Source organism: Salvelinus namaycush, chromosome 5, assembly GCF_016432855.1.
Source record: "Salvelinus namaycush isolate Seneca chromosome 5, SaNama_1.0, whole genome shotgun sequence".
Classification (NCBI taxonomy): Eukaryota; Metazoa; Chordata; class Actinopteri; order Salmoniformes; family Salmonidae; genus Salvelinus; species Salvelinus namaycush.
The window spans coordinates 61382624-61398304 of NC_052311.1; the positions used below are offsets into that span (position 1 = coordinate 61382624).

Here is a 15681-nt window from a genome sequence, read left to right on the forward strand (position 1 = left end):
TAACTTACCTCTGGGCAGGTGTCTAGGAGCCTTGCTCTGGGCGCACACTGAGCAGGAGGAAACATAAATCCTCACGTCCTTAGCTAAAGTGGGCCACCAGTACCTCCCATCAAGACAGCGCACCGTCCGACCTATCCCAGGATGACCAGAGGAGGGCGACGTGTGGGCCCAATAGATCAGTCGGTCACGAACAGCAGACAGAACGTACAGACGCCCAGCTGGACACTGAGGGGGAGAGGGCTCTGCACGTGACACCCGCTCAATGTCCGCGTCCAGCTCCCACACTACCGGCGCCACCAAACAAGAGGCTGGGAGTATGGGAGTGGGATCCATGGACCTCTGTGTCATACAGCCGGGACAGTGCGTCTGCCTTCACGTTCTGGGAGCCTGGTCTGTAAGAGAGGGTAAACACAAAACGGGTGAAAAACATGGCCCACCTTGCCTGACGAGGATTCAGTCTCCTCGCTTCCCGGATGTACTCCAGATTGCGATAGTCAGTCCAGATGAGAAAAGGGTGTTTAGCCCCCTCAAGCCAATATCTCCACGCCTTCAAAGCCTTGACGACAGCCAACAGCTCCCGGTTCCCCACATCATAGTTTCGCTCCGCCGGGTTGAGCTTCTTCGAAAATAAGGCACAGGGGCGGAGCTTCAGTGGCGTACCCGAGCGCTGAGAGAGCACTGCTCCTATCCCAGCTTCAGATGCATCCACCTCCACTATGAACGGCAAAGAGGGATCCGGATGAGCCAACACAGGAACCGAGGTAAACAGAGCCTTCAGGTGCCTAAAAGCCCTGTTCGCCTCAGCTGACCACTGCAAGCGCACCGAGCAGTGAGCTAATGGGAGCAGCAACATTACCAAAACCCCGGATAAATCTCCGGTAGTAGTTGGCAAACCCTAAGAATCGATGCACCTCCTTTACCGTGGTGGGAGTCGGCCAATTACGCACGGCTGCAATGTGATCACTCTCCATCTCCACCCCTGACGTGGAAATCCGATGCCCTAGGAAGGAGACGGACTGTTGGAAGAACAAGCATGTCTCAGCCTTGACGTACAGGTCATGCTCCAACAGGCGACCAAGCACTTTGCGCACCACGGACACATGCTCGGCGCGTGTAGCAGAGTATATCAGAATGTCTTACATATACACCACTACACCCTGCCCGTGCAGGTCTCTGAAAATCTCATCCACAAATGATTGGAAGACTGATGGAGCATTCATCAACTCATACGGCATGACTAGGTACTCATAATGCCCTGAGGTGGTACTAAATGCAGTCTTCCACTCGTCTCCCTTCTTAATACGCACCAGATTGTACGCACTCCTGAGATCCAGTTTAGTGAAGAAGCGCGCCCCGTGCATTGACTCAATCGCCGTAGCGATAAGAGGTAGCGGGTAACTATATCTCACTGTGATTTTATTGAGACCTCGATAATCAATGCACGGGCGCAAACCTCCATCCTTCTTCTTCACAAAAAAGAAACTCGAGGAGACAGGTGAAATGGAGGACTGAATGTACCCCTGACGCAGGGATTCAGAGACATATGTCTCCATAGCCACCGTCTCCGCTTGCGACAGGGGATACACGTGACTCCTGGGAAGTGCAGCGTCTACCAGGAGATCTAGCGCACAAGCCCCCCGTCGATGGGGTGGTAATTGAGTCGCCTTCTTTTTACAGAAGGCGAGAGCCAAATCGGTATATTCTGGGGGAATGCGCACGGTGGAGACCTGGTCTGGACTTTCCACCTTAGTAGCACCAACAGAAACCCCTAAACACCTACCTGAACACTCTCGCGACCACCCCGTGAGAGCCCTCTGTGGCCACGAAACAGTAGGGTTATGACAAGCTAACCAGGGTAGGCCCAGCACCATGGAATACGCAGGAGAATCAATAAGAAAAAGACTAATCTTTTCCTTGTGACCCCCCTGCGTTACCATACTCAAAGGAGCGGTTGCCTCCCTGATAAACCCTGACCCTAATGGTCGACTATCTAAAGCATGAACGGGGAAAGGCATATTCACAGGAACAATGGGGATCCCTAAACTATGAGCTAATCCTTTGTTAATGAAATTCCCAGCCGCGCCTGAATCTACTAGCGCCTTATGCTGGGAAAGCGGGGGAAATTCAGGAAAGATAACAGAGACAAACATATGTGCAACAGAGGGCTCTGGATGAGAATGGTGCCTACTCACCTGGGGTGACGCCAGAGTGCCCTGCCTGCCACCTCGATACCCAGAGGAACTAACCCGGCACCGACCAGCAGTGTGACCTCTGTGGCCACATATGGTGCACGAGCGGGAACCCCCTCCGTTCTCCCTGTGCACCGCACCTCCATAGGTATCGGAGAGGATGTGCGGGAGGATGGAACAACCAAACCCCGATCTGGACGTCCGCGAGTAGCCAGCAGGTTGTCCAGCCGGATGGACAGGTCCACCAGCTGGTCGGAAGTGAGGGTGGTGTCTCTGCAAGCCAGCTCCCGATGGACGTCCTCACGTAGACTACAGTAGTAATGGTCGATCAAGTCCCGGTTGCTCCATCCAGCTCCGGCAGCCAGGGTCCTAAACTCCAGTGCAAACTCCTGGGCGCTCCTCGTCTCCTGCCTCAGATCGTAGAGGCGCTCACCCGCCGCTCTGCCCTCAGGTGGGTGGTCGAATACTGTCCGGAAACAGCAGGTGAACTCCTCAAAATCGTCCAACGCTGCATCTCCCCCTCCACACACAGCGCTGGCCCACCCCAGGGCTTTACCGCCAGCAGCATCTCCATCGTATCCCTGTGGCATGGATAGCTGGATCCTGCTAGGTTCAGGTGGGAAAGGGGCGTTCAGGGGAGACCCCGGTTGTGCTGGTGGAGGCGCTGGGAAAACTCCCTGTGTCTCCCAGCAGTCCATATTCTGGACAACGCGATCCATGGCAGCGCTCAGTTTGTAAATAATCTCTGTATGTTCCATGACGCACTCCTCCACCTCCATGGCCGGGGTACCTTCTCCTGCTGACTTCATTGTAGGTCAGAGATTCTGTCAAAATTTGTGTGTATAGGTGGCAGGGAAGTCAGGCGCAGGAGAATTAAACTTGGTAAAATTTAGTAATTTAATAAAACAAAACATAACTCCAAAACCATAAATACAAAATGAAACAAATTGGGTACGAGGACCCGTCGCGCACCAAATACAAACAACACGACACTGAACATAAAACAATCTCTGACAAAGACATGATGGGAACCAGAGGGTTAAATACACAACAGGTAATGAATGGGATTGAAACCAGGTGTGTAGGAAGACAAGACAAAACCAATGGAAAATGGAAAATGGATCAATGATGGCTAGAAGACCGGTGACGTCGACCGCAGAGCACCACCCGAACAAGGAGAGGCATCGACTTCGGAAGAAGTCGTGACAGGGGATGAGGTAGTTGGGTGAGCTATTTACAGATTGGCTATGTACAGGTACAGTGATCGGTAAGCTGCTCAGACAGCTGATGCTTAAAGTTAGAGAGGGAGATATAAGACTCCAGCTTCAGCGATGTTTGCAATTCGTTCCAGTCATTGGCAGCAGAGAACTGGAAGGAAAGGCGGCCAAAGGAAGTGTTGGCTTTGGGGATGACCAGTGCAATGTACCTGCTGGAGCCCGTGCTAAGGATGGGTGTTGCTATGGTGACCAGTGAGCTGAGATAAGGTGGGGCTTTACCTAGCAAAGACTTATAGATGACCTGGAGCCAGTGGGTTTGGCGACGGATATGTAGTGAGGCCCAGCCAACAAGAGCATACAGGTCACGGTGGTGTGTAGTATATGGGGCTTTGGGGATAAAACGGATGGTACTGTGATAGACTACATCCAGTTTGCTGAGTAGAGTGTTGGAGGCTATTTTGTAAATGACATCACCGAAGTCAAGGATCGGTAGGATAGTCAGTTTTACGATGTTATGTTTGGCGGCAAGAGTGAAGGAGGCTTTGTTGCGAAATAGGAAGCCGATTCTAGATTTAATTTTGGATTGGAGATGCTTAATGTGAGTCTGGAAGGAGAGTTTACAGTCTAACCAGACAGGTTAGACTTGGTCAGAACCGTCCAGAGTAGTGATGCTAGTCGGGCGGGAGGGTGCAGGCAGCAATCGGTTGAAGAGCATGCACTTAGTTTTACTAGCATTTAAATGAAGTTGGAGGCCACGAAGGAGTGTTGTATGGCGTTGAAGCTCGTTTGGAGGTTAGTTAGCACAGTGTCCAAAGAAGGGCCAGATATATACAGAATGGTGTCGTCAGAGAATCACCAGCAGCTAGAGCGACATCATTGATATATACAGAGAAAAGAGTCGGCCCGAGAATTGAGCCCTGTGGCACCCCCATAGAGACTGCCAGAGGTCCGGACAACAGGCCCTCCGATTTGAGACACTGAACTCTATCTGAGAAGTAGTTGGTGAACCAGGCGAGGCAGTCATTTGAGAAGCCAAGGCTATTGAGTCTGCCGATAAGAATGCGGTGATTGACAGAGTCGAAAGCCTTGGCCAAGTCGATGAAGACGGCTGCACAGTACTGTCTTTTATCAATGGCGGTTATGATATCGTTTAGGACCTTGAGCGTGGCTGAGGTGCACCCATGACCAGCTCGGAAACCAGATTGCATAGTGGAGAAGGTACGGTGGGATTCGAAATGGTCGGTGATCTGTTTATTAACTTGGCATTCAAAGATTTTAGAAAGCTAGGGCAGGATGGCTATAGGTCTAAAACAGTTTGGGTCTAAGGTGTCTCCCCCTATGAAGTGGGGGATGACCGCGGCAGCTTTCCAATCTTTGGGGATCTCAGACGATACGAAATAGAGGTTGAATAGGCTAGTAATAGGATTATCTGTAATCAAGGTAGCATCCACATTAATGTAGAAGTGTTCGGGAACATCTTACTTACAATAAAACTGACTTGACTCCAAAATGACGCAATACATTATTTACCATTTGCACAACATCATCCGAAACACAACCAAAACAAACTGCAATTGCATCCAACAAGTTTGTAGATACATAAGCTTGATGTAGTCATTGTGTGCTAGGAGTATGGGACCAAATACTAAACTTTTGACTAAATGAAATACACTATAAGTGATGGGGTGACTAGATACAAAAAGTGCATTCATTTCTAAACGATAAAACAGATATGTATGAAAGCACCCTTAAAATAAAAGGTGAAATTCTGTACTGTCGCCTCATACACTACATGACCAAATGTATGTGGACACCTGCTTTTGTGGCCTGCCATTTTGCAGCTGAGCCATTGTTGCTCCTAGACGTTTCCACTTCACAATAACAGCACTTACAGTTGACAGGGGCAGCTCTAGCAGGGCAGACATTTTACGAACTGACTTGTTGGAAAGGTGGCATCCTATGACGGTGCCACGTTAAAGGTCACTGAGCTCTTCAGTACGGGCAATTCTACTGCCAATGTTTGTCTATGGGGATTGCATGGCTTTGTGCTTGATTTTATACATCTGTCAGCAACGGGTGTTGCTGAGCCAAATCCACTAATTTGAAGGGGTGTCCACATACATATGGCCATGTAGTGTATAAAACATTTGTTCTCAAATCCAAAATGTCCGAGTATAGAGCCAAATAAAAAGTTTTATCTTCACTGCCCAAATAAATATGTAGGGGAGTGTACACCTAGCTGATGATTAACCAGTAGCTGGCAAACTGAATGTGACAGACATTTAGCCTTTTGAAGTGGCATGTGGCACATAAGGACATGTACCCATGGCTGGCCATATGCAGTATCAAAAGGACCACGGATACTTAACAGCCTGTGCTCATCCCACAAAGTCTATTCGCTTTCCAATGTTGCATCTTACAGAACAACCAATTATTCTGTTGAATGTTCTGATTGCATAACATTTTAAATGTGAAAATCATCTTTCTGTCTGGTTCTATTCAAATTTTACTCATAGAGCCTTCCTTATCTCTGCTACTATTCTTTAGTACTCTTGGTATGCCCTTGAATATAGGCCAGGGTCTGTGAGAGAAACGGCCACCTGTGATGTTAGAACTAGTACCTGAAAAGTACAACAACTTTTTCCCCTCCTCTTCTTTGAGGTGTTGCAAAAGGTCTCAATGATCCTACCACTCTGACAATCTGGCCAACAGCACAACTGTTTCAACACTAAACACTTTCTGTCCAAAGTCCCAAGGTTGAGACAGCTGCAGCTGTGACTTATTCCAATAACTAAATGTCCCATGATGACATTGGCGTGAGGAATGGGATAAACGCATGCTCTGAGTACCTGGTAGAATGTAAGGGGAGTTTGTGATAAGATGAGGCATGATGGGGCAGGAGAGTTTGGGGTGGGGCATCAGGCACGAGAGACTTGGAAAGGGGGCAGGGCAGGGTGGAGGGATATCAGTTGAGATAAAGGTATAAATGTAGAGAATCGCGGAGTGCACATGTCCAGTCTGGTAAATGAAGACTTGTCTCAGCAGCACGATGATTGGCCTGATTGTACTCACACTCCTGGGGGCTGCAGGTAACAAACACACACATAGACACACATAGAGACACGCAAAGAAACACGCATAAAGACACGCATTGAGACACGCATAGAGACACGCATAGAGACACGCATTGAGACTCGCATAGAGACACGGATTGAGACACACATAGAGACACACATAGAGACACGGATTGAGACACACATAGAGACACACATAGAGACACGCATAGAGACACGCATAGAGACACGGATAGAGACACACATAGAGACACGCATAGAGACACACATAGAGACACGGATTGAGACACGGATTCAGACACACATAGAGACACACATAGAGACACACATAGAGACACGCATAGAGACACGGATTGAGACACACATAGAGACACGGATTGAGACACACATAGAGACACACATAGAGACACACATAGAGACACGCATAGAGACACGCATAGAGACACGGATTGAGACACACATAGAGACACACATAGAGACACGCATAGAGACACGCATAGAGACACGCATAGAGACACGGATTGAGACACACATAGAGACACGCATAGAGACACACATAGAGACACGCATAGAGACACGGATTGAGACACACATAGAGACACACATAGAGACACACATAGAGACACGCATAGAGACACGGATTGAGACACACATAGAGACACACATAGAGACACACATAGAGACACGCATAGAGACACGGATTGAGACACACATAGAGACACACATAGAGACACACATAGAGACACGGATTGAGACACGCATAGAGACACGGATTGAGACACGCATAGAGACACGGATCGAGACACACATTGAGACACACATAGAGACACGCATAGAGACTCGCATAGAGACTCGCATAGAGACACGCATAGAGACTCGGATTGAGACACACATAGAGACACGCATAGAGACACGCATTGAGACACGCATAGAGACACGCATAGAGACACGCATAGAGACACGCATAGAGACACGCATAGAGACACGCATAGAGACACACATAGAGACACACATAGAGACACACATAGAGACACAGATTGAGACACACATAGAGACACACATAGAGACACGCATAGAGACACGGATTGAGACACACATAGAGACACACATAGAGACACACATAGAGACACAGATTGAGACACACATAGAGACACGCATAGAGACACAGATTGAGACACACATAGAGACACGCATAGAGACACGCATAGAGACACGCATAGAGACACGGATTGAGACACACATAGAGACACACATAGAGACACACATAGAGACACAGATTGAGACACACATAGAGACACACATAGAGACACGGATTGAGACACACATAGAGACACACATAGAGACACAGATTGAGACACACATAGAGACACAGATTGAGACACACATAGAGACACGGATTGAGACTCGCATAGAGACACGGATAGAGACACGGATTGAGACTCGCATAGAGACACGGATAGAGACACACATAGAGACACGCATAGAGACACGCATAGAGACACACATAGAGACTCACATAGAGACTCACATAGAGACTCGCATAGAGACACACATAGAGACACGCATAGAGACACGCATAGAGACACGGATTGAGACTCGCATAGAGACACGCATAGAGACTCGCATAGAGACACACATAGAGACACGGATTGAGACACACATAGAGACACACATAGAGACACGGATTGAGACACGCATAGAGACACGCATAGAGACACACATGTTTTACAGACAATGTGGACATCAGCTTAATGCTCTCCTTTTGCCCATCTTGTTTAATATAACATTATCTCTAACCTCTGCATCTCTCTGTCTTCTGTCACCTTCTTCCTGTCATGCTTTCTGAACACTACTCCCTCTCTCCATCCTACTCTCTTTCTCCTCTCACCCTCCCTCTCCCTTCCACTCCTTCCCTCCCTCAGCGGCAGCTCCTATGGATGACAGGATCGTGGGGGGTTATGAGTGTGAGGCTCACTCCCAGCCCTGGCAAGCCTCTCTTAACATCGGCTACCACTTCTGTGGTGGCTCCCTCATTAACGACCAGTGGATCATCTCTGCCGCCCACTGCTGGATGAAGTGAGTACTGCAGGGTCACTGTCAACCATCTTTTCCCTTTACTGTGCCTCCCAAAGGCCTCTTCATGTAAAGGTTTCTATTTTTTTTATCCTCTCCCTTCTCCAATTTTCCATCTGTCTTCACTTTCTGTCTTCCCCTCTCTCCTTCTTATCTTCTCTGCCTTCCTCTCTCCACTTATTCACCTTCATCCCTTTCTGCTCTCCTTCCTCTCATAAATCATGTCCTCTCTCTCTCCCTCTCTCTCTCACTCTCTCCTTCTCTCTCTCTCTCTCTCCCTCCCTCCAGTCCTTGGAGTCAGCTTGCCATCCTGGGTGACCACCACATCTGGGAGCACGAAGGAACGGAGCAGTACATGTCTGTGGACGCCATCTACTGGCACCAGAGCTATGACTACCAGACCCTGGACCACGACATTATGCTGTTGAAGCTGGCACACCCTGTCACTCTCAACAAGTTTGTCAAGCCCATCGCCCTGCCCACAGCCTGCCCCAAGGCCGGTGACATGTGTGTGGTGTCTGGATGGGGAAACATCTACACCGACTCGGGTATTTATGTAGATGGGGTGTAGTATGGGATGGGGTGGAATGACAATGAGATTGGGATGAGATGAGAAAATATGGGTTATTGAATGTAATCAACTAAAATACATTTTCTTGAAATTATAGCTCACGCTAGATCTACATGTTGATGGGAAATCAGCAAATCAATTTACTTGAGAGGGTAGCTACTTCTAAGAATACCACTTACTGTATATTTTATTTCCCCCCCTCTCTCTCCCCCCAACCTTCTCTCTCTCTCTCTCTCTCTCTCCCCAACTGTGTCTCTATCTCTTTCTCTGTCTCTCATCTGTCTCTCTGTCTCTCTCTCTGTCAGTGTTCAACCCATTTAACCTGCAGTGTGTGGACATCCCCATCCTGTCTAAGAAGGCCTGTGAGGAGTCCTACCCTGGCCAGATTACTGATACCATGGTGTGTGCTGGATACCTGGAGGGAGGCAAGGACGCCTGTCAGGTATGGAGAATACCCCTGTAACCTCACAAACAGAACATTTCATTTGTTTGTTTATTCATTTATATATTAATTCATTATCTTTCTCTCTCCCTCTGTGTCTCTCTCAGGGTGACTCCGGCGGTCCCCTGGTATGTAACGGAGAGCTGCATGGCATCGTGTCCTGGGGTGTTGGCTGTGCCCAGCCCAACTATCCTGGTGTCTACACCAAGGTCTGTGCCCTGCTGCCCTGGATTCATGAGATCATCACCAACTACTAGCCTGTACCCTCCACACCAGAGTAGAGAGAGAGAGTGAGAGAGAGCTAGAGAGAGAGAGAGAGAGAGAGAGAGAGAGAGAGAAGGAGAAGGAGAATGAGCTTGAGAGGGGGAGAGAAGATGAAGTAGAGAGAGACAGAAGGCTAATGTTGTTACATACAGGAAGACAAAGAAACATCTAGTCAATAAAATGGCATCTTTGACTTCACTACTGTATGTTTGTCTTTTTTATTACAATTCTTTGTGTCAATAAAAAAAATACACAAACAATCAATGATTTAGATAACAGGGTAGATTACTACAATATTTAAAGTCACATCAAACAATTTAATAATTGAAAATGAGATGACACAAAGAAGCATGCTAACAGAGGTACTCTTCCACTGTTTGACATTTCCTAAGCACCCACCTACTAGTTACTAGTACAATCAAATAGTGACAATGGTATATTGTACAGAGCAAGAAATTAGATGGCAAAGACAAATTAAATGGAAAAGTAACCATGCTAACAAACATATGCTAACAGATGTATGGCCTCCATTGTTTTGCACTACACACTGCTAATGCTGTTAATGATGCAAATGCTAATAATGATGCTATAGCTAATTACAATGATAATTAGAATAATGATGCTAACTCTACGTACAACACTAGAACTAAGTAAACAAACTCAAACGTTGGGTTCATGGCTCTATTCATATTGTCATGGTAACAAAAGTGATCAGACATGAATCAGACATTTGACTTGTGAAAAGCTGTATCTAAAGTACAGCCATTGTAACCGCATCCACCTTGAAGAACAGGGTGTTTTCAGTCTGACCATTTTTTGTAATTCCAAGCCTGCCACCATTAGCACTGCTTTAGCATCCTACAACAACTCTTTTATTCCCTTGTGCAGAAGGTGTAATGTAGTGGCAAAAGCAATCCCCATTGCACCAAAACTAAAAACAACAGTGGTCAACACAGCTTCGATAGCCTTGGCTGCCACCATGACTGCTGTATGCAGCATCAGCAGAGAAAGTTTTCCAGTTTTCAAGCAAATTCTACACATTTTGCTATAGAACAGATTTTTGTTGCCGTTTTAAAGCACATTTCCTGGAATTCTACACATTTTGCCATGAGACAGAGAGAAAACGTAGCAGTTTTAAAGATAAAATTACAGTGCATTTACAGTGCCTTGAAAAAGTATTCATACCCTTTGGAACATTTTATTGTGTTACAAAGTGGGATTAAAATGGATTGAATTTTTTTGGTCAACAATCTACCCAAAATTCTCTCTAATGTCAAAGTGGAAGAAAATGTTTGTTTTTTAAAGATTCACAGAAATTGTTTAACTAAAATATAGTTGTTGCATAAGCATTCAGCTCCCTGAGTTAACAATCTAGAAGCAGCTGTGAATCTTCTTGGTTAAGTCTATAAGAGCTTTACACACCTGGACTGTGCAATATTAGCCCATTATTATTTTCAACATTCTTCAAGCTTTGTCAAGATGTTGGGGATCATGGCTAGACAGCAATTTTCAAGTCTTGCCATAGATTTTCAAGCAGATTTAAGTCAAAACTGTAACTTGGCCACTCAGAAACATTCAATGTCTTATTGGTAAACAACTCCAGTGTAGATTTGGCCTTGTGTTGTAGGTTATTGTCATGCTGAAAGGTTAGTGCTCCCCATTTGCCCAGCTTGTATAATATAACATTAACTCTAACCTCTGCATAACCTTCCTCCTGTCATGCTTTCTGAACACTACTCCCTCTCTTCATCCTTCTCTCTTTCTCATCTCACCCTCCCTCCCTATCCTTAATTCCCTCAGTGGCAGCTCCTATGGATAATAGGATCGTTGGGGTTATGAGTCTGAGGCTCCCTCATCAACGCCCAGTGGATCATCGTTGCCTCCCACTGCTGGATTATGTAAGTACTAAGGTCACATTCACTTATCTTTTCCCTCAAGCCTCTCTTCCTCCGTCAGTGCATTATATTTTCTTTCTGTTTCATGTTTTCTCTCCTGTTTTCACTCACAAATCATCTGTCTGTGGACGCCATCTACTGGCACCAGAGCTATGACTACCAGACCCTGGACCACGACATTATGCTGTTGAAGCTGGCCCACCCTGTCACTCTCAACAAGTTTGTCAAGCCCATCGCCCTGCCCACAGCCTGCCCCAAGGCCGGGGACATGTGTGGGGTGTCTGAATAGGGGAAAATTGATACCGACTCTGGTGGGAATGCAGACTGGGTGTAAAATGGGACTCAAATCAAATCAAATTTTATTTGTCACATACACATGGTTAGCAGATGTTAATGCGAGTGTAGCGAAATGCTTGTGCTTCTAGTTCCGACAATGCAGTAATAACCAACAAGTAATCTAACCTAACAATTCCACAACTACTACCTTATACACACAAGTGTAAAGGGATAAAGAATATGTACATAAAGATATATGAATGAGTGATGGTACAGAACGGCATAGGCAAGATGCAGTAGATGGTATAGAGTACAGTATATACATATGAGATGAGTAATGTAGGGTATGTAAACATAAAGTGGCATCGTTTAAAGTGGCTAGTGATACATGTATTACATAAAGATGGCAAGATGCAGTAGATGATATAGAGTACAGTATATACATATACATATGAGATGAGTAATGTAGGGTATGTAAACATTATATTAAGTGGCATTGTTTAAAGTGGCTAGTGGTACATTTTTACATAATTTCCATCAATTCCCATTATTAAAGTGGCTGGAGTTGAGTCAGTATGTTGGCAGCGACCACTAAATGTTAGTGGTGGCTGTTTAACAGTCTGATGGCCTTGAGATAGAAGCTGTTTTTCAGTCTCGCGGTCCCTGCTTTGATGCACCTGTACTGACCTCGCCTTCTGGATGATAGCGGGGTGAACAGGCAGTGGCTTGGGTGGTTGTTGTCCTTGATGATCTTTCTGGCCTTCCTGTGACATCGGGTGGTGTAGGTGTCCTGGAGGGCAGGTAGTTTGCCCCCGGTGATGCGTTGTGCAGACCTCACTACCCTCTGGAGAGCCTTACAGTTGTGGGCGGAGCAGTTGCCGTACCAGGCGGTGATACAGCCCGACAGGATGCTCTCGATTGTGCATCTGTAGAAGTTTGTGAGTGCTTTTGGTGACAAGCCGAATTTCTTCAGCCTCCTGAGGTTGAAGAGGCGCTGCTGCGCCTTCTTCACAACGCTGTCTGTGTGGGTGGACCAATTCAGTTTGTCCGTGATGTGTACACCGAGGAACTTAAAACTTTCCACCTTCTCCACTACTGTCCCGTCGATGTGGATAGGGGGGTGCTCCCTCTGCTGTTTCCTGAAGTCCACAATCATCTCCTTTGTTTTGTTGACGTTGAGTGTGAGGTTATTTTCCTGACACCACACTCCGAGGGCCCTCACCTCCTCCCTGTAGGCCGTCTCGTCGTTGTTGGTAATCAAGCCTACCACTGTAGTGTCGTCCGCAAACTTGATGATTGAGTTGGAGGCGTGCATGGCCACGCAGTCGTGGGTGAACAGGGAGTACAGGAGAGGGCTCAGAACGCACCCTTGTGGGGCCCCGGTGTTGAGGATCAGCGGGGTGGAGATGTTGTTACCTACCCTCACCACCTGGAGGCGGCCCGTCAGGAAGTCCAGGACCCAGTTGCACAGGGCGGGGTCGAGACCCAGGGTCTCAAGCTTGATGACGAGTTTGGAGGGTACTATGGTGTTAAATGCTGAGCTGTAGTCGATGAACAGCATTCTCACATAGGTATTCCTCTTGTCCAGATGGGTTAGGGCAGTGTGCAGTGGGGTTGCGATTGCGTCGTCTGTGGACCTATTGGGTCGGTAAGCAAATTGGAGTGGGTCTAGGGTGTCAGGTAGGGTGCAGGTGATATGGTCCTTGACTAGTCTCTCAAAGCACTTCATGATGACGGAAGTGAGTGCTACGGGGCGGTAGTCGTTTAGCTCAGTTACCTTAGCTTTCTTGGGAACAGGAACAATGGTGGCCCTCTTGAAGCATGTGGGAACAGCAGACTGGGATAAGGATTGATTGAATATGTCCTTAAACACACCAGCCAGCTGGTCTGCGCATGCTCTGAGGACGCGGCTGGGAATGCCGTCTGGGCCTGCAGCCATGCGAGGGTTAACACGTTTAAATGTTTTACTCACCTCGGCTGCAGTGAAGGAGAGCCCGCAGGTTTTGGTAGCGGGCCGTGTCAGTGGCACTGTATTGTCCTCAAAGCGAGCAAAAAAGTTATTTAGCCTGTCTGGGAGCAAGACATCCTGGTCCGCAACGGGGCTGGTTTTCTTTTTGTAATCCGTGATTGACTGTAGACCCTGCCACATACCTCTTGTGTCTGAGCTGTTGAATTGCGACTCTACTTTGTCTCTATACTGGGACTTAGCTTGTTTGATTGCCTTGCGGAGAGAATAGCTACACTGTTTGTATTCGGTCATGTTTCCGGTCACCTTGCCCTGGTTAAAAGCAGTGGTTCGCGCTTTCAGTTTCACGCGAATGCTGCCATCAATCCACGGTTTCTGGTTTGGGAATGTTTTAATCGTTGCTGTGGGTACGACATCGTCAATGCACTTTCTAATGAACTCGCTCACCGAATCAGCGTATTCGTCAATATTGTTGTTGGACGCAATGCGGAACATATCCCAATCCACGTGAGCGAAGCAGTCTTGAAGCGTGGAATCAGATTGGTCGGACCAGCGTTGAACAGACCTGAGCGAGGGAGCTTGTTGTTTTAGTTTCTGTTTGTAGGCTGGAAGCAACAAAATGGAGTCGTGGTCAGCTTTTCCGAAAGGAGGGCGGGGGAGGGCCTTATATGCGTTGCGGAAGTTAGTATAACAATGATCCAAGGTTTTACCAGCCCTGGTAGCACAATCGATATGCTGATAGAATTTAGGGAGTTTTGTTTTCAGATTAGCCTTGTTAAAATCCCCAGCTACGATGAATGCAGCCTCAGGGTGTGTGGTTTCCAGTTTACAAAGAGTCAGATAAAGTTCGTTCAGGGCCATCGATGTGTCTGCTTGGGGGGGGATATATACGGCTGTGATTATAATCGAAGAGAATTCCCTTGGTAGATAATGCGGTCGACATTTGATTGTGAGGAATTCTAGATCAGGTGAACAGAATGACTTGAGTTCCTGTATGTTGTTATGATCACACCACGTCTCGTTAATCATAAGGCATACACCCCCGCCCCTCTTCTTACCAGAAAGATGTTTGTTTCTGTCGGCGCGATGCGTGAAGAAACCAGCTGGCTGCACCGACTCCGTTAGCGTCTCTTGAGTGAGCCATGTTTCCGTGAAGCAGAGAATGTTACAATCCCTGATGTCTCTCTGGAATGTTACCCGTGCTCGGATTTCATCAACCTTATTGTCAAGAGACTGGACATTGGCGAGTAGTATGCTAGGGAGTGGAGCGCGATGTGCCCGTCTCCGAAGCCTGACCAGGAGACCGCTTCGTTTGCCCCTTTTTCGGCGTCGCTTAGGGTCGCCGGCTGGGATCAGATCCATTGTGTTGGGTAGAAGGCAAAACACTGGATCCGCTTCGGGAAAGTCATATTCCTGGTTGTAACGATGGTGAGTTGACGTTGCTCTTATATTCAGTAGTTCCTCCCGACTGTATGTAATGAAACCTAAGATTACCTGGGGTACCAATGTAAGGAATAACACATAAAAAAACAAAATACTGCATATTTTCCTAGGAACGCGAAGCGAGGCGGCCATCTCGGTCGGCGCCGGAAGTATGTATGTATGTATAAGTATGTATACTTCCCCCTTTAGACTGTGGGTCTGAAGGGGGCCCTGAAAGTGTGGCTGTCTCTGTCAGTGTCCAACCTGTTTAAACTCCAGTGTGAGGACATCC

At 47.2% G+C, this 15681-nt stretch overlaps 1 protein-coding gene across 1 annotated transcript; it reads left to right on the plus strand.

Moving 5' to 3' along the window:
* Window positions 1–6371: 6371 nt before the first annotated feature.
* On the plus strand, window positions 6372–10028 carry LOC120048636 (trypsin-2-like). The gene is made up of 5 exons (XM_038994741.1): window positions 6372–6495; window positions 8403–8556; window positions 8842–9101; window positions 9430–9566; window positions 9674–10028. The coding sequence occupies exons 1-5, from the start codon at window positions 6432–6434 to the stop codon at window positions 9821–9823; spliced, it is 765 nt and encodes a 254-aa protein (XP_038850669.1). The 5' UTR covers window positions 6372–6431; the 3' UTR covers window positions 9824–10028.
* The last annotated feature ends 5653 nt before the right edge of the window (window positions 10029–15681 follow it).